At 42.8% G+C, this 21,840-nt stretch overlaps 2 protein-coding genes across 4 annotated transcripts in view; one reads left to right on the forward strand and one right to left on the reverse strand.

The window, feature by feature from the left end:
• Positions 1–15,569, forward strand: part of rims2a (regulating synaptic membrane exocytosis 2a) — a 224,806-nt gene extending 209,237 nt beyond the window's left edge. For 2 of the 3 annotated variants that reach the window (XM_056286260.1, XM_056286261.1), the window contains 5 exons: positions 10,937–11,078; positions 11,449–11,561; positions 12,192–12,293; positions 12,508–12,647; positions 12,930–15,569. In XM_056286260.1, the coding sequence (XP_056142235.1) occupies positions 10,937–11,078; positions 11,449–11,561; positions 12,192–12,293; positions 12,508–12,647; positions 12,930–13,133 (701 nt within the window). In that variant the 3' untranslated portion in view covers positions 13,134–15,569. Of the gene's footprint in view, positions 1–7,060; positions 7,508–10,936; positions 11,079–11,448; positions 11,562–12,191; positions 12,294–12,507; positions 12,648–12,929 lie in introns of those variants that run through there. The other variant, XM_056286262.1, reaches the window with a different exon arrangement.
• A 2,045-nt stretch (positions 15,570–17,614) lies between these two features.
• On the reverse strand, positions 17,615–20,394 carry LOC130118448 (uncharacterized). The gene is made up of 3 exons (XM_056286896.1): positions 19,362–20,394; positions 18,930–19,246; positions 17,615–18,759 (listed from the first exon to the last, which is right to left on the reverse strand). The coding sequence occupies exons 1-3, from the start codon at positions 20,303–20,305 to the stop codon at positions 18,452–18,454; spliced, it is 1,569 nt and encodes a 522-aa protein (XP_056142871.1). The 5' UTR covers positions 20,306–20,394; the 3' UTR covers positions 17,615–18,451.
• Between the last annotated feature and the right edge of the window lie 1,446 nt (positions 20,395–21,840).

A 21,840-nucleotide genomic window follows, 5' to 3' on the forward strand; every position in this document is an offset into this window, starting at 1 on the left:
TGTAAGGCTGCCCGCCCTGACTGTCTGTTGCCTCTGCGTCAGGAAGTCCAGGACCTAGTTACAGGTACCAGTGTCCCCGTCCAGCAACCTCAGCTTCTCCACCAGTTGTTATGGTATGATGGTGTTAAATGCTGAGCTGAAATCGATGAAGATGATCCTGTCATTCCCTTCCAGGGTGACAAAGTGATGTGGAGTATGGTAGATATTGCATGTTCTGTGGATCGGTTGGCTCTATATGCAAACTGTAGGGGATCTAGGTTTGCCGTGAGGCAGGCCTTGATATGCTGCATGACAAGCTGCTCAAAACACTTAATAACTGTGGGAGTGAGGGCCACAGGGCGTAAGTCATTCGTACTGGCTGGGTTTGACTTTTTGGGCAGGGGAATGATGGTGGCACTCTTGAGGCAGTTGGGCACTACTGCTTGACTGAGCGAGGTGTTGAAGATATCTGCAAAAACATCTTTCAGCTGTTCTGCGTAGTCCTTAATAACACACCCAAGTATGTTGTGTGGCCCTGCAGCTTTGCGTGGGTTGGCGCTGGCAAAGGCCTTCTTTACCCCAGCTGTAGACTGCTGGAGTGCCTGGTCGCTTGGTGATGGTGGAAGTTTTTGTGCCTGCCTGTTGTTGATTACCTCAAAACGTGGAAAAAGTTTTTTAGTCTGTCTGGTAGGGAGGGATCTTTATGGCATGCCTGTGGGGGTGGGGGCTTGTAATCAGTTATTACTTGAAAACCTTGCCACAAGCACGGTGTGTCTTTATTATCAGAGAAGTGGCTGTTGAACTTTTGTCCATACAGCCTCTTTGCCTCCTTTATACCCCGGGACAGATTTCTCTTGGCCAGTTGGTATGTTGCAGTGTCTCCAGATCTGAATGCAGCATTTCGGGTTCACAGCAGTGAATGGACCTCCCCATTCAACCAGGGTTTCTGGTTGGCCCGCTTCTTGATAGATTTTACCACTGTCACATCGTCTGGGACAGTGGTAAAATCTGTCAAGAAGATCAAACTATAGCCACACTGGGTTTAGATTTATAGTCCATAATCACCTGCAGCCCCTTCCAGATGCATCACAAGTCACAGTCACTGGAGTCATTTTCCAATTTGCCCCTATATTGTCTTTTAGCGGATTTGATGGCTCTCCTTAAGTCATACCTGGATTTTTTTGTGGCATACCTTGTCTTTCAATTTAAAAGCAGTGGTACGCTGCCTCAACCTCAGGCAAATGTTGCTGTTAATCCAGGGCTTCTGGTTGGGGTATGAGTGAATAGATCATACTGGGATATGGTTAGCCACACAGAATCTGACAATGACCGATTCAGCATACTAATCCAAACTCAAGGCTGAATCCTTAAAGATTGACTAGTCTGTTGAGTCAAAACATCCCTTAAGTTTGGATTCATGTTCTGTAGCCCAGCACTGTACTGCCCTCACAGTGGGCTGCACACACTTCACTTTGTGCTTGTAAGCAGGGAGCTGACGGGAAGAAGAGCACTGACAGGTTGGATTTCCCAAAGGGAGGTCGTGGGATAGACCTGTACGCTGCCTTGACCATGGAGCAATAGTGGCTGAGAGTCTTATTGCCTCTGGTTGGGGAAGTGACATGTTGGCAAAATTTTGGTAGCATGGATTTGGCCTCAGAGTGCAAGTTCTCCTGCCTGCTAATGGCTCCATACAGTTCATCCAGTACCTCTGCAGCAGTGGCTTGCAGTGGTATGTAGACAGCCGTTAACACCATGCTGGGGAATTCCCTTGGGAGATAGAATGGTCCGCACCTTGTTGTTAGCTGTTCTGACACTGGCAAACTGGACTAAGAGACTATTACTACGTCAGTGCACCATGAATTATTAATAAAGAAGCATATGCCACCTCCCTTTACCTTGCCAGTAATCGTCATAGAACAGTCCATGTGGTGCACAGAAAAACCCTTTGGTTGTATACTCCTATCAGGTGTATTAGGGTTCAGCCAAGTCTCTGTAAAGCAGAACACGCAACAGTCCCTTTCAGAGCTTATTCGGCAATAAAGTTCATCCAGTTTGTTGTCGAGGGACTAGTACGGCGCCATCTTCTGTCTTATCATATGATTTGCTAATCCTTCTGCATCGATTCAGTAGAGCTAAAGTTGGCTTGTATGGATCATGTTTTTAGCTAACCAACAACCGAGGAAAGCAAACTGACACATCAGAAACACTTAAAAACTTTTATCAAAAGATCGATTTGTTTGGGCATGTTAAATGTGACAGAGCATGTCGTGCTTACGTCTCTGTCGATGGCATTTCCTTGAATTCCTACCTTTATGAACCTGCATAGAAAATGTCAAGTGACACAATATGAGGGAGAGGCTAAGAGAGAATAGCGGCGGAGGTCCAGAAAAAAAAGCTAGTTTGCCAGTTTTCTTCCCAATTAGGATTAGAAAGTTAATAATAGAAAAAACTAAATATTTAATGTTTTACAACAGCAAATGCTCTTTGGTGCAGTCACGCAGAAATGTTTTGGGAGGGGTTGCTATCCCCCTGAATCTATGCTGATGGTAAAGCTAAATGTGAGACCAAAAGTCATTTTGTGAGTGAGTGAGTGAGTGAGTGAGTGAGTGAGTTAGAAGCCAGGTTCAGGAGCTCCTGAAAATGTTTTTCTTGGGATATCTTGACTGTTTTGCCAACAAGTCCTCATTTCGATTTGGTGTTGTACACAACACAGATTCTGGTAAGGGAAGGGACACATTTTCTATGAAGGAGTTTGTCTGAAACGGCCAGTTGAGAAGCCATCTACCAGGGAGTGTTGATCATCGACAAGCCGACAAATGAGATCACCTGACGTGACACTCCATGACAGTCCACGTTGAAATGCATACACTTAATTTTGAATCACGTTTTTTTTTCTCGGAAAGTTTTTCTTTTAAACTGTTTCCTGACTAAACTTTGATTAACAGGCTGTTTTCTTTTACAATGTTCCGTCTCATCTATATTTATAATTTCTTCTCAGACTTTCATGTGATGTGTGAACTAAGCTATATTTTTGAGAGCCTTCAATGACCCACCGCGTTGTATTGAAGAGATCAAGATGATACGTGCTGTATTGCAAAGATCAACTAGAACTGTAAGTAATTAACCTTATGTATCCCCCTCAGTTTGTAGTTTTTAGCGGTTTCAGGCTACACAGAAAATGTTGAACTCCTAGATTTGACTCTGTTTGCACCCTGAGATGAGCCCCCCCCCCCCCCCGTGTGTGGTGGGTTGGCTATGTGAAATAAAAAAGGCAACAAACGTGCAAGTTGAAAAGATCAACATGTTCCAAACGTGCCCTAGTATACATGAGTCCCAGCTAATGTTGCCACGTGCCTAATGGCACATATACCAGAGTTCAAAGAAAGAAATGGTAATCGGTAGTAGTCCTCTCTTCATTGCAGCTCATCGTTTTTGTCCAGGCGATCTTTCTGACTGCCTTTGTGACCACTTTGTCCTAAATGGTTGCAGCTGTGATTTTTGTGTCTTTGATTGTTTTAACTGGCTGCCATGATAATTTCACATCGCTTGAGCTTTCACACCCTCAGGGCAATCAGAAAGCTACCATTGCAATATTTTGGTAGTATACCTTATACAGATGGGTTTTTTTTTTAATTTTTTTTAATTTTTTTGCTTTTTCCAGTTCATTTTTGAAACACGAAATATCAAAATCAAAAAATCTGCCCATAGTGAAAACTCATTGGCTGATCGGATACAGCAATATGTTCATCCGACTCTGATAACTCATTTATATAATAATAAATCAATTTTATATAGCACTTTTCTAACACTCAAAGTCGCTTTACAATAAACAGGGTGAAACAAGACAACAGATAAACATAGCACAAAGATACAGGGGTGGATGGGAAAGGGGGGGGTATGAGAGGGAGAAGCGGCAGCCACACACGACGCCAGCAGTACTCTCCAACTTAGACAGATAGAAAAGGGCGAGAGAAAAAAAACGGTAACACTTTAGTGTGGGGAACATAAAAAAACTTAATTACTAGTGAATTAGTAATGATCAAGATGTCACTTTAGTATGGGGAACATATTCTAAGTAACAAAAACTTAATTTACAGTAATTTAACACTATTAACACTTGTAGTTTTGTGTTTTGTTATGTAAGAACAGACCATATTCATTAAGTGTTAGTAAGGGAGAATAACTCTTCTTATGGTACTACCACCTTATAAAGTCCATACTAAGCAAAGCATATTGAGATGGTACTACTAATAAGCAATAATTCTGAGGTTATAGAGGGAAAACTCATAGTTAATGGCTTACTGGTTGTATAATAAGGCCATGCAGAATAAGGCATTAATGAGTACGTAATAATGACCAATTAAGAGCCAATATGTTGCTCATTTGCATGCTAATAAGCACCTAATTAATGGTGACTACGTTCCCCATACTAAAGTGTTACCAAAAAAACATATCCCTCCTGTGCTTGCCTCCCTAAACACTCCCTACACGGGCTCCCTGTTATATTGTTTTGGGGGGGTATATCTGGAATAGGGTTCTATTCATATTCAAGAGAGAGGAACCATGGCTATATTAGCATTGGTTCAACAAGAATTTCTGTAGTTATTCTTTCGGTAAAGCATAGAGATCCCATCCCCCATTTTCTTCTTCCTCTTTCAAAGTGCTCTTTTTCCCCCCCATGAAACCATGAGAAGAAACCAGTCTGATAATGACATATATTTTTTTTTTTACATTTGCTATGACAATAAAAGAAAGAAAAAAACAATGCATGCCTAATTGCAAGATGAATATTAAGATAGGAAGCTATATGGTATTCCCAATGCTGAAAACACTGGAACCACTGTGGGGCTGAGACCTCTGCCACATTCTCTGAAAAACACGAGATACTTCATACTGCAGTTCCGAGTAAATAGGAGTCATGCAGAGTCACGGTGATCTATATATTTTTTTCAAACACTCACAGGACCCATTGAATACGACCCGTTTGGTTATACCATTGAGGTTTTGCGCATTCTTTTAAATTTCCCCCTACTTGCACAGGACATTAGAAACAGTGAATTAGATGAGTCCTTATGAAAGTAGGTTGCAGCATCTCCTAGAGAGGAGCTTCAGCTGCAGTGATAATGCTTGGGAGGGCAGTACATTTACGATAGCATCGAAGACCGCAACTGGGCTGCTGTGTTCCTCTTCTGCGGGATATTCGGAGAAAGAGCACCGCGGCTGCCTTTCAGATGAAATGTGTCTAAACAGAGCAGTTTCACGTTGTCGTGTTCCATTTTCTCTTAACCCCGGAGCCTGAGACTCACCAGAGGGGCCAAAGTTTAGTTTAATGCCATAAATCTGCACAAAGTGTTGTCCCTGAGACACGGTGTTGGCAAAGAAACATCTGTCAGTATTTCAGAGACCACCTGTGAGTCCAGGACAAACCTTCTCTCTAAGCTCTCGCTCTCTCTCTCTCTCACTCTCTCTCTCTCTCTCTCTCTCTCTCTCTCTCTCTCTCTCTCTCTCTCTCTCTCTCTCTCTCTCTCTCTCTCTCTCTCTCTCTCTCTCTCTCTCTCTCCGCTCCTTATTGTTTGGAATGGCTTGCGTCAGGCTTCTCAAATGGTAACAATAGAGTGAAGAAAGGTGTATTACATTTATATAGTTCAAAACTAAGTCAAAGAGTTTGAGAAGTTTTCTCTCTTGAGTTTATGACTTGTTGTTTCATTGGGGAATAACTTTAATAGCACTTTACAACAGGGCATGCATAATAAAAGGTTTATATCCATCCATTATCCGAACCGCTTATCCTGCTCTCAGGGTTGCGGGGATGCTCTAGCCTATCCCAGCAGGCACTGGGCAGCAGGCAGGGAGACACCCTGGACAGGCCGCCAGGCCATCACACAGGGCCAACATACACACACACATGCACACACACACACACACACACACACACACAGCCAGGCCGTCACACAGGGCCGACATACACACACATATGCACACACACACACACACACGTTCATACATTCATACCTATGGGCAATTAGTATGGCCGATTCACCTGACCTGTATGTCTTTGGACTGTGGGAGGAAACTGGATTACCCGGAGGGAACCCATGCAGACACGGGGAGAACATGCAAACTCCACACAGAGGACGACCTGGGATGACCCCCAAGGTTGGACTACCCTGGGGCTCAAACCTAGATCCTTCTTGCTGTGAGGTGACTGCGCTAACCGTTGCGCCACCGTGGCGCCCTAAAAGGTTTATATGTGGATACTAATGACTTTATTAATGGCTAATAACACTGGCAAGTCTGCATCACAGCTGGGAGAGAGAGGATGTCTATGGAGACACTCTTGTATTGATATGATGTGGGCTCCAAACCTGGCATAATGCATTATAATGCATTGATAAATTAATTCACCATTAATGAAGTTATTAGTAACCAGCTATAAACCCTTAATTAAGTATGCCTTATTGAAGCATGCTAAAGTGATACCATAAATTCTGCTGACCATCGACTTTGTTTCTGATTTTAAAAATGTGTCAACAGGGGAAATGAATATGAATGAAAGTTCTCCCCAAACAAAAACGTAGCTGTGGTGCTGAAGCAGCGGGCTGGCAGTCGCTTGATGCAGCACGTGAAATGTGAGTGAACGCCATGTGGCATAAGCCCTCTGTGGAATAGCACTAGAGGACAGGGGCTGCTGGCGAACTTAATGACAGCTTGTTTTTACAGGCGTCTGGATGAGGATGTGGCAGAGAGAGAGTAATAGGTCAGGGTGAAGGAGAGTTGGATAGATGGATGGGGAGTGAGAAAGAAGTGGCGGTAAAAGGGCACAAAAGGCAAGAAAAAGCAAACAAATAGATAGGGGGTTGAAAAAAGATGAAAATGTAAACGGGCTGTTAAGCGAGTGAGGAAAAGGTTGGGGGGGTGCTCAGATGTATCTCCGGGTAGAGCTCCTTCGCCTGAAAAGCTGTCTGATGTGTGCCTCAGTGGTCTGGCCATCTGATTGGTGGAGAGAGATGCAGCTTGTCTCCCCCTCCTCCCTCCCCCTACTGTGTGGCATTAGAAGAGGAGAGGAGCAGCAGACGCATCAGGCACACAGACAGCTCCAGGACTCTGCTAGCAAAGCGACCATTCTTCTCTGAAGCCCCCCTCTTTAGACGCAGTCTCCTCAGCACAGGGCTACTGTAGATTGACGGGAACAGAGCTGGTTTTTCATGTAGCGTGGTGGAGTAGTCTTCTATTAAGGCCAAGTTATCGTCTGAGCTCGTTAGTCTTGTGTGCATTAATGTTAGGGCTCTCCAACAGCTTAAGAAACAAGATAAGATAGAGATAGCAACCTGACACCTGGTGTGATTGACTCACCGCACTGAAAAGGGACGGCAACCAGCAACAATGGGCAGGCAGGGCCATGATGCCACTGCTCCGGCTGCTGGGATGCGCATACAGCGCTCCCAGAGTAAGATGAGCCTGTCGGCGTCGTTCGAGGCACTGGCTGTCTACTTCCCCTGCATGAACTCCTTCGACGAAGAGGATGGAGGTAAGAGACCATCACAGTAAAGGGCTGCTGGATGGATGGGGGGGTGGGAGGAGAGGAGTGCTGTCCTGAGGAGGGCGCTGATGAGGAGGTAGATATAGGGGGAGAGATGCAGTTTTGTTTGTGTTGGTGGGGGGTTGTAAATTAAAGTGGGAATATACTAGGGCAGTGAGTGTTTTTAGAGCTGTTCAAGGTTGACACCTTTGTCATCATGCTGTCAGGTCCTGAGTGTGTAGTAGCATTGGCCGCTATTGTAGTTGTTACCATTTTCGCTGGTGTGTGTTTTTTGTTGTTTTTTTTTCCCCACCACATTGTTGGTTATTGGATAGATATGGTCTGTCTATTGATAAGTGTGACTCATGCAACATGTAAACCATGCAGAGGTTTATGATGGTTTATGCTATTAAAAGCCATGTTATTATCTCTTGATGGTTTTTAAATGTGGAAACCATGAATGGCAACCGAGCATGTCTCAAGTGGAATGTGTCATTGTTGAGTATTTGGTGGGCGGTAGTGCGAATTTAGCTTACATATGGAACAATATTCATTGAGTGTCTCTACAAATTTCCTCAGCTGTGTTGGATGCGATTGTGTTTTGTAATAAGGCCCCTGGCACTTCCTATCCGAGCCTCAGTGGACTTATTTTTACTAGAGAAAGCTAAAAGATCATGGAGTATTTTTTTTAGCATTTGTTATCAAAGTAAATTTAACAGCCCACACATGCTCTTGAGCAAGGCTCTGCGCCTTGCTCAGTGGCATTTAAGCAGTCAGTGGGGAATGGGGGTGGGGAGGGGGGGTGGGGGTTCTCATTCACTTTCTGTGCTAAACCGGCTCAGGATCTGAATCAGCGTCCTGCTGGTTTTGGGCCGCGTGGTCCAACTTTGAGGTCACTGCTGCTTATACCCTTCATCTCCATCGAGGGCATCAAAAAGGGTGAGAGCTGAAATATACATTAAGATGACTCATTATTATGCTCACAGAATTGATGCTCATTGTTAATCCACTTAATACATGAAATCTACCCTTGCAATCATTATTGTGTCAATGTCCCCATGAATAATGAACATGGTAATCACATGTTGTCTTAACACTTGATGCAAATCTGCCATTCCTGTTCTCACACCTATGAATAAAAACAACAATCACACATGATGTTCATCCATTCTGAACATCACTGTTGAGTTGTAGAGAGGACATCTTAAAGGAAAATGAAAACAGTCCAATCATACATTCAGCATTATCACTGTGTTGATAGTCACATTTGGATTCATGTTATATGAATATGAATCCCACTTTCAGGGTCATCATTCCAAGAGCAGGGTTTTAGCTGACCCCTGAATAGGAGCTGTTGCCCCACTATCATCAAAAAGCATTTGCTTGGTGTTTGTTTGGTTTTTTTTAATGAATATTCATTGATAAAAGTGAAGCTGGTCACTGATTGGTCAGGCAGGTCCATCACAGCAGATGCACACAGCTACAGATGTCACAGTCGGCCTCTGTAACACTGAATCCTATTGTAAGATGTGTGTGTGTGTGTGGGGGGGGGGCGCAGTTGAATAACCAAAATTAGCAGGCTCTTCAGGTTTGTTTTCTCTCTCCCCCCGATGTGACACATGCCTGTCCCCCTGTTTTCTTCTGAGGAGGACATGAGGAGGGGACTAGAGGATGGGGGTCAGGGTGGGGTGGCGATAAAGACAGCTGCTGGGACAATAGGGGCATATTGATGACGATGTTGTACTGGGAGTACTAAGTCATGACACTGTAACATACTGTGAAATTAAAAGGCTGTGAGCCTTGAGGTTGTAAATAAAGAAATGAGGGTAGTCACGCCATCCGCTGTGGCTTTGCATTTATTAATCTAACCTGTGGGAAATAACACCGTGCAGACTTGAGAAAAAACAAACTGCATCAAGTATAATAACATATCATGTTGAGATGGTCAACCTTTATCACTGTTTGCACCATAACCATGTTTTTTGCACCCGATAATTAACATTTGAAACTGAGTGACACCTTTAATATACTCGAAGATCTTCCCAAGTGAGTCACACGCATCTCCTTTATGGGGAAGCATACCCTACGGGGGGGGGGGGAGTAAATTGCTACCTCTAGAACTATAAAATATGAACTCAGCTGTGTGCTCTCCAGCTTCTCAAGACTATTAAATAAACATGTCTCATATCTGCGTGCAAAATGCTGATGCTAGTCTTGAGTGCTGAAATCTCCATGTTGTAGACGTTGTCTTCATTGGTTCCAACAGCACAACTGATAGCATGGTTTGTTTGTGGAATTAATTCAGCCTTTGTATCGATTTCTGTCTTTGAATCCGTCTTGTAAATATCATGATATCCAGTAAGTGAGTTATCAAGGGCTTTGCTGCTCGAGAGCCATTGTGTGCTCAGATGTTAGAAGTGATGGCTACAGTAACATCACGCTCAGATCGAATCTCCCAAACGCAGTGGTGATGCTGCTTGTGTCTGTTATTCATGTGCGTGCATGTGGAGGCAGATGTGCCGAGTGCCCATACGCGAATGTGCATTGGGCACGTGCTTGTTTCCGGTGCAGGTGTGTGTACATACTGTACAGACAAGCGTGTGTGTGCATTTGTGTGTGTGTGCCACGCCGTCTTCCGCAGCCACAGCCACGTGGCTCCGTACAGAGGCTGTCAGATTAGCCAGGTGGAGATGAACAACAACAGGACTAATGGGGGGAGTCAGCTGTCAACTTGGATCAGACTATGGCTGTTTGGAGGTGGAGCGAGGACTCACCAGAGCTCCCACAAGACCCCCGCAGGCGGCCGGTCGTACAGAGCAGGGGAGGGGTTGTACATGCTGTTCTGTTCTGCACACACAGGAAATAGTAAAGCAGGAAAAGGCCACACTTTGCATAATCTGATTTTTTATTTTTCAAAGCCTCTCAGCATAGACGCGTTTTGGCGTAGTGCCGTCTTCAGTGTGCTGCACACAGGAAATACATGCAAGCACACGCATACACACACTTACATAGAGATAGATGCGTACACAGACACACATACACACATGCAGGTGAACACAGACGTGGATAGATGTTCACACAGGCGTACAGCGACATGGTTCAGTGGAGCTTGTTGAATCGGTTACCATGTTCATTCTTGGTGGTGAAATTGACGTAGAGTGATCATTGCCAGAGTGGATTTTACATATTAACTGGATTAACTATGAGCTATAATCCTATGAGTCATATTGATGTATATCACTTCCTTCCCTTCTTTCCTTTTCTTGTGGAAAGACTTTCAACAAACCAAACGAAAACGCTCGTAAATCAACAGCAGTCCCTGTGAACGCATTTCGCCGCACAAGTCGGGCAGTGATTCAACATCTTGTACTGAAAAACTCTCTCTTTCTCTCTCCATTCTCTTTCTCCTTTTCTCTCTGTGCTTATTCATTTCTGCAGAAGCAGGCGGTAAGAAGTTACGCAGCACTATCCAGAGGAGTACGGAGACGGGCCTAGCGGTGGAAATGAGGAGCAGGATGACTCGGCAGGCCAGCCGCGAGTCGACTGACGGCAGCATTAACAGCTACAGCTCTGAGGGAAAGTAAGGAGGCAAAGACACACAGTCACCCAGAGACAGACTTTGAGCTTTCGAGTTTCATCACAGGTCATAAATGTTGGCTTGTCTCGTTAAACAGCAGATTACAACTCAGAGACAGCAGCTCCCCTTTCCCAACAAGGGGAGAATATTCTGAGAACAGTTTCACCAGTAGCAATTTGTGGATTCATGAACAAACAAATCAAAGCTGAGTTTAACTGCTTGCTCGGTTCAAGTCTGTCTAATCCTCATGTGGCCTCACAGACTGCAGCCCGCTACCTACAGCTTTGTCTTTTCAATCATCGCTGCCGTATCTCTGTCTTGATGGTAACTGTTTTGTTGTCTCTTCTCTTCTTCTTTTTTTTTCCTCACCCAGTCTCATCTTCCCCGGTGTGAGGCTCTCCTCAGATGCCCAGTTCAGTGACTTCCTTGACGGCCTCGGCCCAGCTCAGCTGGTTGGCCGGCAGACATTGGCAACTCCACCTATGGGTAAGAACAATGAGTCCATTTACAATGGCTTGTATTAGTGGTTACGATTTACATTAACTACATTACACGACACATTCATTACGCAGCTATAGACAGTCTATAGATATGCCATAACTGATCCCGTGTACAGGTTTCATTCATATGTCATGATTCCACCTCGCGGGATGATAATTCTTGTGCTAGGCTTACTTCTCGTCTGGACTGAGTATCCAGCACTCCAGATGTGGTATGGCGTAATCATCAAGCATACAGCAACAAAAGACATTAGTGGGGGCAAGAAACCAGTCAGTAGGCCCAACACAAGAGTTATCAGCCTGAGATCATAACATATGAATGAAACTTTTACAACTCGTTCTAGGTCTGTTATGGCATATCTACAGACTGTCTGTAGCTGTGTAATGAATGTCATGTAATGTAGTTAATGTAAATCATTACCGTATTAGCTATATCTTCTTGTTAGTTGTTATGCCATATTCATTACTAATGGAAAACTTAGTGCGGTTCAATCCCCTTACTCTACGCTTTAAAGTAAAGATTTTATTTTGTTCAGAATAACTTTGAACCTGCTATCTACAAATGATGAGCTTTGTGCAGTATTTATAGTTGTTGCTGTTTCTTTGTGTTTCTCAGGTGACATCCAGATTGGCATGGTGGAGAAGAAAGGAGCGCTGGAGGTGGAGGTCATCAGGGCCCGTGGCCTTGTGGGAAAACCAGGTTCCAAGGCACTGCCAGGTAAATTCACTTTCCAAGGCTATCAGACGGTTTTGTTAGAAGTCATTTCTTCTTTTATTTATGGTGAATAATAAAGAGAAGAAGGAATTGTTGAGAGGATGTTTCCATTTCTCGGAGCAAGAGCAAGAGGGAATAGTCAAACTACTGATGAAAAAAACAAAGTGGTGCTGATCTGAAAAGTAACACTTTTCCTCACTGTCTTGTCTCCTCGCAGCACCATATGTAAAGGTCTACCTTTTGGAAAATGGAGCCTGCATAGCCAAAAAGAAAACAAAAGTAGCAAGAAAAACCTTGGATCCTCTTTACCAGCAGCAACTGCCGTTTGAAGAAAGTCCAGGAGGGAAGGTTTTACAGGTGAAGGAGCATTCCTAGTCTGCACAGATAGTCTTAGCAACAAGCCAAAGCAGCTGTGGAGACTCAACGTCATTACTGAAGCAGCCAATAGTCCATTCCAGTCAAGTTAATTTGTATAGCCCAAATTCCCAAGGTAGTCCTGATGGGCTTTACAATCAGTGCAATATACAACAATATATGACAGTGTACAACACATGACATGCATTATGCACTAGTTGATTACAATTGTACCCTCAACATTTTGAATTGTTGATTTCTAACTAGCGGTTTCTTCCCTTGCAGATCATTGTATGGGGGGACTATGGGCGTATGGACCATAAATCTTTCATGGGAGCCGTTCAGATACTCTTAGATGAGCTGGACCTGTCCAACATGGTGATTGGCTGGTTCAAGCTCTTTCCTCCCTCCTCGCTGGTGGATCCTACTCTGGCTCCCCTGACAAGAAGAGCTTCCCAATCCTCACTGGACAGTTTCTCTCGATCATAGCAGCGTGCGAACTGAGCATTGTTGTAGCAGCCAGTGTTGCGATACAGGTCACGCCCCCCCGGTTACACTGCATGCTTGATGTTGTGTCTTCTGAGCCTGTTTCTAGGGGCGCAAACGTGATCCTGTGCTTTCAGCAAAAATGTCGCACACATTGTGCCCATGACATAGCGTGTGGCGAGCGCCTGGCGGCTGGAATTGCCGGCTGGTGTTTTTGTTGTCGTTGGAAGAAACTGGAATGAACTCCTTAGCACGAGGAATCAGTCAGTTCCAGGTTTTCATCCAGTTCGAAGCCATGGGGGTCAGTGCTGGGAACCGATTAACACGTTCTACAGAAGCCCTTTTTCGAATGAAACATAAATGTTCTGCTTTTCGTTTCCTTTTTGTTTTGTTTCTATTTGTTTTGTTTTTTTCTTTGATTTTGGTGTATTTGTATCTGAAGGGGTATGACAGTATTCCTATCCAGAAGCTTGGTCACGCCACGCCAACAGACCTAGCTGTGTAGATGGGAGTCTTAGAGACCACTACTTTGGGAGAGGTGTGTATCAGCTAGTATTCACACTGCCCCCAAACACTGGAAAATGCCCTAGATATTGTAGGTGTTAAGTGCTGAATCAAACCAAACTGGTAGATCACCAGAGGGACTTAAAGTTATTTTAAAGGCAATACCGAAGTGGCTGCCATCGATGCTCCAGAATATACAGTAATGATTAAACCCTGCAAGAAGACGTACTTGTACTATCTATCATCATTCTTTCTGTGTTGATATATTGTATGAAATTTAAATAAGAAAAATATTTTTTATTTAATTTTATTTTGCATGGACACAAATTTAGCTGAATTGAAAAAAAAAGAAATTATTTTCATGAGGCTGCAACTTGCAAAAAAAAAGAAGAAAAAAGAAATTAAACAGATCAGCCATTTTCAACAATTTATATTATTTTTAAAGATAAATTTCACTAGTGCATGGTTTTCAAGGGGAGTGAATGCAACAGCGTGATTAAAACAAAAAAAAGACATGTTGTTTATCATTATTTAGACCATCCACTCGTCTGTACTTTGCAGACTTACAGAAAAGGGAAACTTAAAGGAAATGTTTCGAGTTATTAAACAAAGAAAATGTTCATGTGACAAAAAGTGATGATGAAAATAAATGTAAATTATCTCGTTGTAAAAGGCACGCGCCTTTTTAAAGATGAACATTATGTGCAAATTGTACATGTTTCTCTTTTTCTCCGTCGTCCCAGGGTACTAACCATCGTACTTTTCACCGTTCCCATCATCCGGTCCCCCGATGTTGTCCAGACTTTAGGACCGCTGGTTATTTTACAGTTCTGTATTGTTTCAGTATGTATTTTCTTTTGGATTTGATTTGTTTAACAAGCATGTTGAAAAGGGTTTTCTGCAACATGGCTTGGGCACACCTTCCAGTAACTCAGCATGTTTTGATAGAGATGATATTTGGGATTTTTGCAGTTTCTTGTACAGTGCATGTCAACATCATTACTTTTCTCCCTCACCTTGGATTGAATTCTACAACAAATTAGTTGTCGCTCTTTCACGACTAATTATTGACGTTTCAACAAAACATTCCACCCCCCCGAGATCATATTTTATTTCAGGTTTTTGAGAAGAAAAAAAAAATACGCGTGACATGGAAAAAAATATTTTGTATTTAACGGAGGTTGACAAAAACAAAACGGAAAAAAAACAAAAACAGATGTGATTGCAAGTGTATTTATTTCAGTATTGTTGACTAACATGCAAAAATAATCTGTACTGGTACAGGAAGAGGTCTTTACCCAATCAGCAGGCAGCAAATGTGCACCGCTGCCCAATCCGCTCCACCTCACAGCCACCGTGGGTGGAGACGAGCTCATCCCAAGGTCAAATAGCAAAGGATATTGCCACACAAAATGTTTCTTTTTTTCTTGTTTAATCAAAATGAAATTAATTTTCTCTATTTTTTTTAATTTATTTAAAAGCCAAGACCAGTTTATTTTTCATTTTCTATATTTAGTAAATATAAGCACTTCTCCTATCTGGGAAGTATATGAATCTTATAGTTGCAGTACGCCTGAATGGAATACTATTGAGGCAATATTCCTTTTCTATATTAAGACAATTCATTTTAATGTCCATGGAGAAACTTGTTGCTGTAACAAGCTATTTATTTTCACTTTGATTTTCGTTGTACATACCTGTAGATGTCAGAGTTTGAATAAACGAGCTAACATGAGCAGACTGATGGAGTCTTTTGGAATGGGAATATCGCCTCACATGATAACAGACACATGTTATTTATCCTTTTGAATGCCTTTTCATTTCATTTTATTTATTTTATTTTACTTTTTTTTTGGTGCAATGTGTTAATGCCAAGGCTATGTCTTGGCAAAGTATGGTTGAGTACAGAGATTTACGTGAGTTATTTTTCAAATTAAAAATAAAAAAATGGATATTACACTGATGTTGAGTGATGAGTAGTGATAAGATTAACACACACACATGCACACGCACACGCACAGACACACATCCAACCCTGAACATACACACGCTGTGTTATGTGCCCTGAACTACGACACACTAGTGAAACTCTCAACATTACATGCAATGTGTGTGGCTTGTGTAAATCAAGAGGTTTTGTCTGGTTGCCTCTTTGCCAAGTTATAGGATGTGAACTTTAGAAATTATTAATTTATAATTCTCATATTCCAGCGCCCAAAGTAAGGAATAACCCCAGATGTTTAAATTAGAGGAAATAAAAGTTGTGTTTATACGAGTCTTGCCTGCTATAGAGTAACATTTTGACTTCATAATTTTTGGGGGATAAATGACATGTTTTTCATGTTTTTAGCATTCTTACAGACTAGTGACGTGTTTAGCTATTATAGGAATACATACTGATCAAGCTCAGGGCAGTGTTGTAGTACTCGAGTCCAGGACTCCGACTCGAGTCCTGATTTTCATGACTCGTGACTCGACTTGGACTTGAGCACAGATGACTCGGACTTGGACTCGGACTCGTGAATTTACTGCATTCGGACTCGGAAGTTGGAGACCCGGACTCTGACTTTTTAATTGATAAAGCCTGTTTTTGTTAGATTTTTTTTAAATAATAGGCCCTATTAAAATATATTGACAGCTATATTAATACTGTAACATTATTCAATTTCGTGTAAGGGCAGGCACGTGTGTTCCACCTACATGCGGATTCACGTGGCGTGCATACCGTCATGTTCAGTAGCGCGAAGATGCCTAAAGAGACGCCCCGAATCGTGCTCTTTGCTTACACAGATTTTACAACAAATTCCAGCAAGATCACTGCTAGATGTTCGATATGTAAACGAACTATTGAGGAGAAGACCGGGACAACCTCAAACTTCAACAGACATCTGTCAAGGACGCACCCAGAAAAGTAAGTGATATGCAGTCAGTTGATGATATGGTTGGTGATCAGTTAACGTTAGCTAGCTAGCTATCTAGCTACGGTAACAATAGCCTCTGAAGTAACTCAACCACCGGTCCAAGATGTTGGGTTAGGTCGTGTGGTGGGTATATCATATCACTAGAACCAAGTGAGATTGTACAGTAGGTAAATTAAGTAACGTTACTGTTAGAATGCTAATGCAGCATTGCACAGAAAAGTCACAGTACGGTTCGCTTTCGGTACGAGCGTGCCATCGATCTCACTAATGATGAGTTGGTAAGTAACACGCAGCGTCTTCGTGTTATAGGGAGATTAAAACTGATTTTTCTCATTTATCGTTTAGCTAATTACCAAGTAGCATACACTTAACGGAAAAAACACACCACTCTGAACTACCGTGTTAGCATTAATCTTAACTAGCAATAACAAATCCGCACATTGCAGATCTCCGCCATGAATATTCTCCAAGTGCGGAGAAGGAAGAAGTCTAGCCTATATGCATCCACAAATAATGTTGATAAAATGTGCACAACTTTACAATGCAAATAAAAATAATTGTAGGCTATCACTCGCTAAATGGACTAATTGAAGAAAGCTAATGTGGATGCCGCCACTGGTTTTCTTGAGAGCTGGAGACGGTACAAGATTTGACGGATGTGGCACCCCCCCCCCCCGATGTACCGAAAACTACCGAACCGTATCGTGATTGGTGACACCGCATAGGCTACTGTAAATATGGGGATATTTTTCTTTGCACATATGCAGCATTGGGTGTGCCAAATTCCAGAGGTGGAAAAAGTACAAAAATATTGTACTCAAGTAAAAGTACCAATACTTTGATGAAATATTACTCAAGTAGAAGTAAAAGTACTCATCTGAAAATGTACTCAAGTAAAAGTAAAAAGTAGTTCATTTGAAATGTACTTTAAGTAAAAGTTACTTAGTTACTTTCTTTGTGTGGGGTGTGAGGGTAGTAAAAATAGGACAAGGGGTCAGAAATCCATAACTTGTTTTTAATTAAAGAACAAGTGTAACAAATGTAAGCGCAATAACAACAACTTCACAACAACTGAACTTTTTGTTCAGTTTAAGTAGCATCTTAAAGTTAGTTGAGCTCATCCATTTAGTGGTACAACATTAAACATGCTTACTCTCACGTTTTCTCTCTCTCACTCTCTCTCTCACACGCACACACTCTCCCTCTCACCCTCTCTCTCTCTCACACACAGGTAAAAAGTACAAAGTAATGCCCACATGATGACGCTCATGAGTGTTGCTACAAAGTCAAACTGACATAAAGGAGCAGCAATATTCCAGAGGAGACATGCTTGCGTGTGTGTGTGTGTGTGTTTGTTAACCGTCAGAGAATGAGAATGTGTTAATGCCATCTCCACAGCTGCAAGAGCGCTATAGAGGGCATGTGTGTGTAAGTGCGATAACAACAAAGAATACCTACACAAATGTAAGTGTAATTACAACAACATACATGTCAACACCAACAGCAACAGCTGTTATACTGCAAATCAAGGCAGCTAGTTTTGTGACACCCTGAATCACCTGTAACCTAGTCTACAAACTTCTTCAGTTCAGTTTAAGCAGCTGCTGATTTTCAAAGTTAATTGAGCTCATCCATTTAGTGGTAAAAAACATTAAACAGGCTTGTGCACACCTACTTTCTCTCTCTGTCTCTCTCAGAGAGGTACAAACTACAAAGTAATGTCCACATGATGACGCTCACAAGTATTACAAAATTAAAGGAACTAACATAAAAGAGCAGCAATATTCCAGAGAGGAATATTGCAAATCAAGGCCACTAGTTTTGTGACACCCTAAATCACCTATAACCTAGTCTACAAACTTCTTGTTCAGTTTAAGCAGCAGCTGATTTTCAAAGTTAGTTGAGCTCATCCTTGCTCGCTTTGCAGTGAACAGTAATCCAGCACAACTGAAAAGCCGCTCGCAGGCAGCTGAAGCAGGCAGGCCAGTGTTGAGTTTCAGAGAGTTTTTTTAAATTTGGAAAGGAGTTTAGCAGATCCATATCGTTTGGGATACAGGCTAGGTACCCTTCCAACTCCCCTGTACCTTCTGACCTTCTGGACTTCATTGAGGAGAAGAAATCATCTTCATCTGAGGAATGTTGTCCAACTTGCTCCACTTCCACCTCTGCCATCTGGTCAAGGTGTTGTCTGACATAAGCCAGACCTGTCGAGTGACAAACAACACATTTCTGACAATTAAGACTTGATTAATTTACCAAGAGTGCACCATAATGCATAATGCCTTATAGCACTGACCACATTGTATTGAGTATAAAACAAATTAGATCTCCAATAAACTGTTGAAAAGCAGTTTATTATAAGATGCAATCATACCTGTTTCTATGACATCAGGCCTCTCTGTCCAGGTGGTCTTGAACTTCGGTAGAAGTATTGCTGCCGCAATCAGTTCTGGGTCCATCATCATCTCACCAAAACGCTTTTGGACACCATCCTGAATGGCTTTGATGAGTGGTAGACACATCTTGGATGAGGTCTCCTGCCTTTTGAGTTTTGCTTGTAGCTGACATATCACTGGGAGAAGCCACCCTAAGTGTGTGTTGGTCTCTGACTGAAGTATGTTCAAGGCCTTTACCAGAGGTTTCATCACCGAGCAGTAATCAGTCAGGAAAGCAATTTCTGCTTGAGTCAGCCTGGCATAAATAGAATACAAACAATTGTTAGGAAATCAAGCAGGAAAAGTTAAGTTTCAAGTATGTAAACACACATTCACACTTTCATACTGTTGAAATGCAAATTAAAACTTACGTTTTCAATTTGAATTCTTCACAAATATTCCTGATTGCCTCCTCCCCTTTCTCTTGTATGATCCGTATGATTCTCTCCACAGCCATGAATGTTGAATTCCACCTTGTTTGATTTGGTCGGATGAGCTGGAGTCGGCAGTGATCTTCCACAACTTCTGCTGCCATGTATGAATGACCCATATTGTTCCACATGGCTTGACATTTCCCAAAGGCTGCACGTGATAGTCTCTTGTATGTGTCCATCTTCTTTTCTGCTATCTCAGCATCTGTTGTGGCAACTAAGTTGAGAAGATGGCATGCACACCTTTGGTGTGTAGGAAGTTGGTACTCCAGGCCATTATCTTGCTCCAGGATGCTGAATGTGTCCAGGTAGTTGGCTGTGGGCTCATCATCAATTGAATCTCTGTCCGACTCAGCATCTGATTCTGCATCCTCAGACTGGCTCTGTTCTCCGAAGACACTAAAAGCTTTAACGAAGTTTGAGCCACTATCTGTTGTGGTTCTCACCACTTTGCCCCTAATTCTATACTGACAGTGTATGTCGTCAAGTGCCCCTGCAAGGACATCAAAGGTGTGGGACCCTCTTAACCTCTTACATGCAAGCACAGCTGATCTCCTCTCAAAGGTTTCTTCATCCACCAAATGACCCGTCACCCCAATAAAACTTTGCTGGTGTGCAGTCCAACAATCTGTAGTGGTGGCAACGTAGCTCACTTTACTGAGATGGGACATGACATTCTTCTTCATCTGAATGGCAGATGCCTCTAATCTTGTCCGGACAGTGGGCCTGGAAATGACCTTGCATTGTGGATTTAGCGTTGTCAAAAGTTCTTTGAATGCAGGTTGTTCAACCAAACTAAATGTATGAAGGCCCTCACATATTGGCCTAATGATGATCTTGTCGATCTTGCCTTGTGGCACACGGCGGTTGCCTCCCACTGTCATGGCATCTTTTATATTTGTTTGCTTGCTTGGACTTGGTGGATTTGCGTGGTGGGTTCGCTTCCCTGGCTTTGCTCGGCTAAAAGCCAACTGTTTCGATGGATGTTTCCTCTGTGAAAAAAAAAGAAAAGGGTATTATCAGTAGAGGAATCAATGTGGTGCGTATTAAACACACTGAAATTAAAACTTTGATAAATAAAAGTTTTCTATTTCTTTAGTCATCACATTTTGTCTATTACATTGTATTAAGCACAATATGCCACAATCCAGAGGGCATTACAATGCTGCACCCTTCCCAACAAAATCAATGATTTGGATTTGAATGCTAAAATTGAGATTTCAAGTCAACATCAAAAGCCAATGTGTTTCTATAGCCTACCAGTATTATGATACAGATGAAGTAGACATATCAATGCATGTGTAATCATCATAGCTGCTTGCATGCACACAGAGCAACAATCGCCTACTAGTGATCTAATCCCTTGTCGTCGATATGAAGGAGTCAAAACAATCTTTTCTGGGTCTGCCTAGTAGGCGGGGAGCTACGAGGCCTTGCCGTAAAGTCGTGCACCCTCCTTATAATCGAACGAAACCAACTTTTTTTGAAAGGTCTGAACATGTTAACAAATGTTAACATTGAAAATTTTGGGTTGCACGTCATGTTTCAGGTACTCAATGCATTTCAATGTACACTGCTCAAAAAAATAAAGGGAACACATAAGCAATGCAATGTAGCTCCAAGTCAATCACACTTTTGAGATATCAACCTGTCCAGTTAGGAAGCAACACTGATTTGTGAATCAATTTCACCTGTTGGTAAATTGTCTAATTTCCACCTGGTGGAAATTAGACAATTTGCAAGACAACCCCTATAAAAGGAATGGATTTGCAGGTGGTGGCCACAGACCATTTGCCTGTCCTCATCTTTTCTGGCCGATCTTTGGTTAGTTTTTCATTTTGCTAGTGCCCTCACCACTAGAGGTGGCATGAGGCGGTATCTGCAACCTACAGAAGTTGCTCAGGTAGTGCAGCTCATCCAGGATGGCACATCAATGCGTGCTGTGGCAAGAAGATTTGATGTGTCTCCCAGCACAGTGTCCAGAGCATGGAGGAGGTACCAGGAGACAGGCCAGTACACCAGGAGACGTGGAGGGGGCTGCAGGAGGACAACAACCCCGCAGCAGGACCGCTATCTGGTCCTTTGTGCAAGGAGGAACAGGAGGAGCACTGCCGGAGCCCTACAAAACGACCTTCAATAGTCCACTAATGTGCAGGTTTCTGCTCAAACAGTGAGAAACAGAATGCATGAGGATGGTATGAGGGCCCGACGTCCACAATTGGGGCCTGTGCTCACAGCCCAACACCGTGCAGCCCGATTGACCTTTGCCAGAGAACATCTTGGTTGGCAGATTCGCCATTGGCGCCCTGTGCTCTTCACAGATGAGAGCAGGTTCACACTGAACACATGTGACAGACGTGAGAGAGTCTGGAGACGCTGTGGAGAACGTTCTGCTGCCTGCAACATCCTCCAGCATGAC

The sequence above is a fragment of the Lampris incognitus genome, chromosome 9, assembly GCF_029633865.1.
Source record: "Lampris incognitus isolate fLamInc1 chromosome 9, fLamInc1.hap2, whole genome shotgun sequence".
Lineage (NCBI taxonomy): Eukaryota > Metazoa > Chordata > Actinopteri > Lampriformes > Lampridae > Lampris > Lampris incognitus.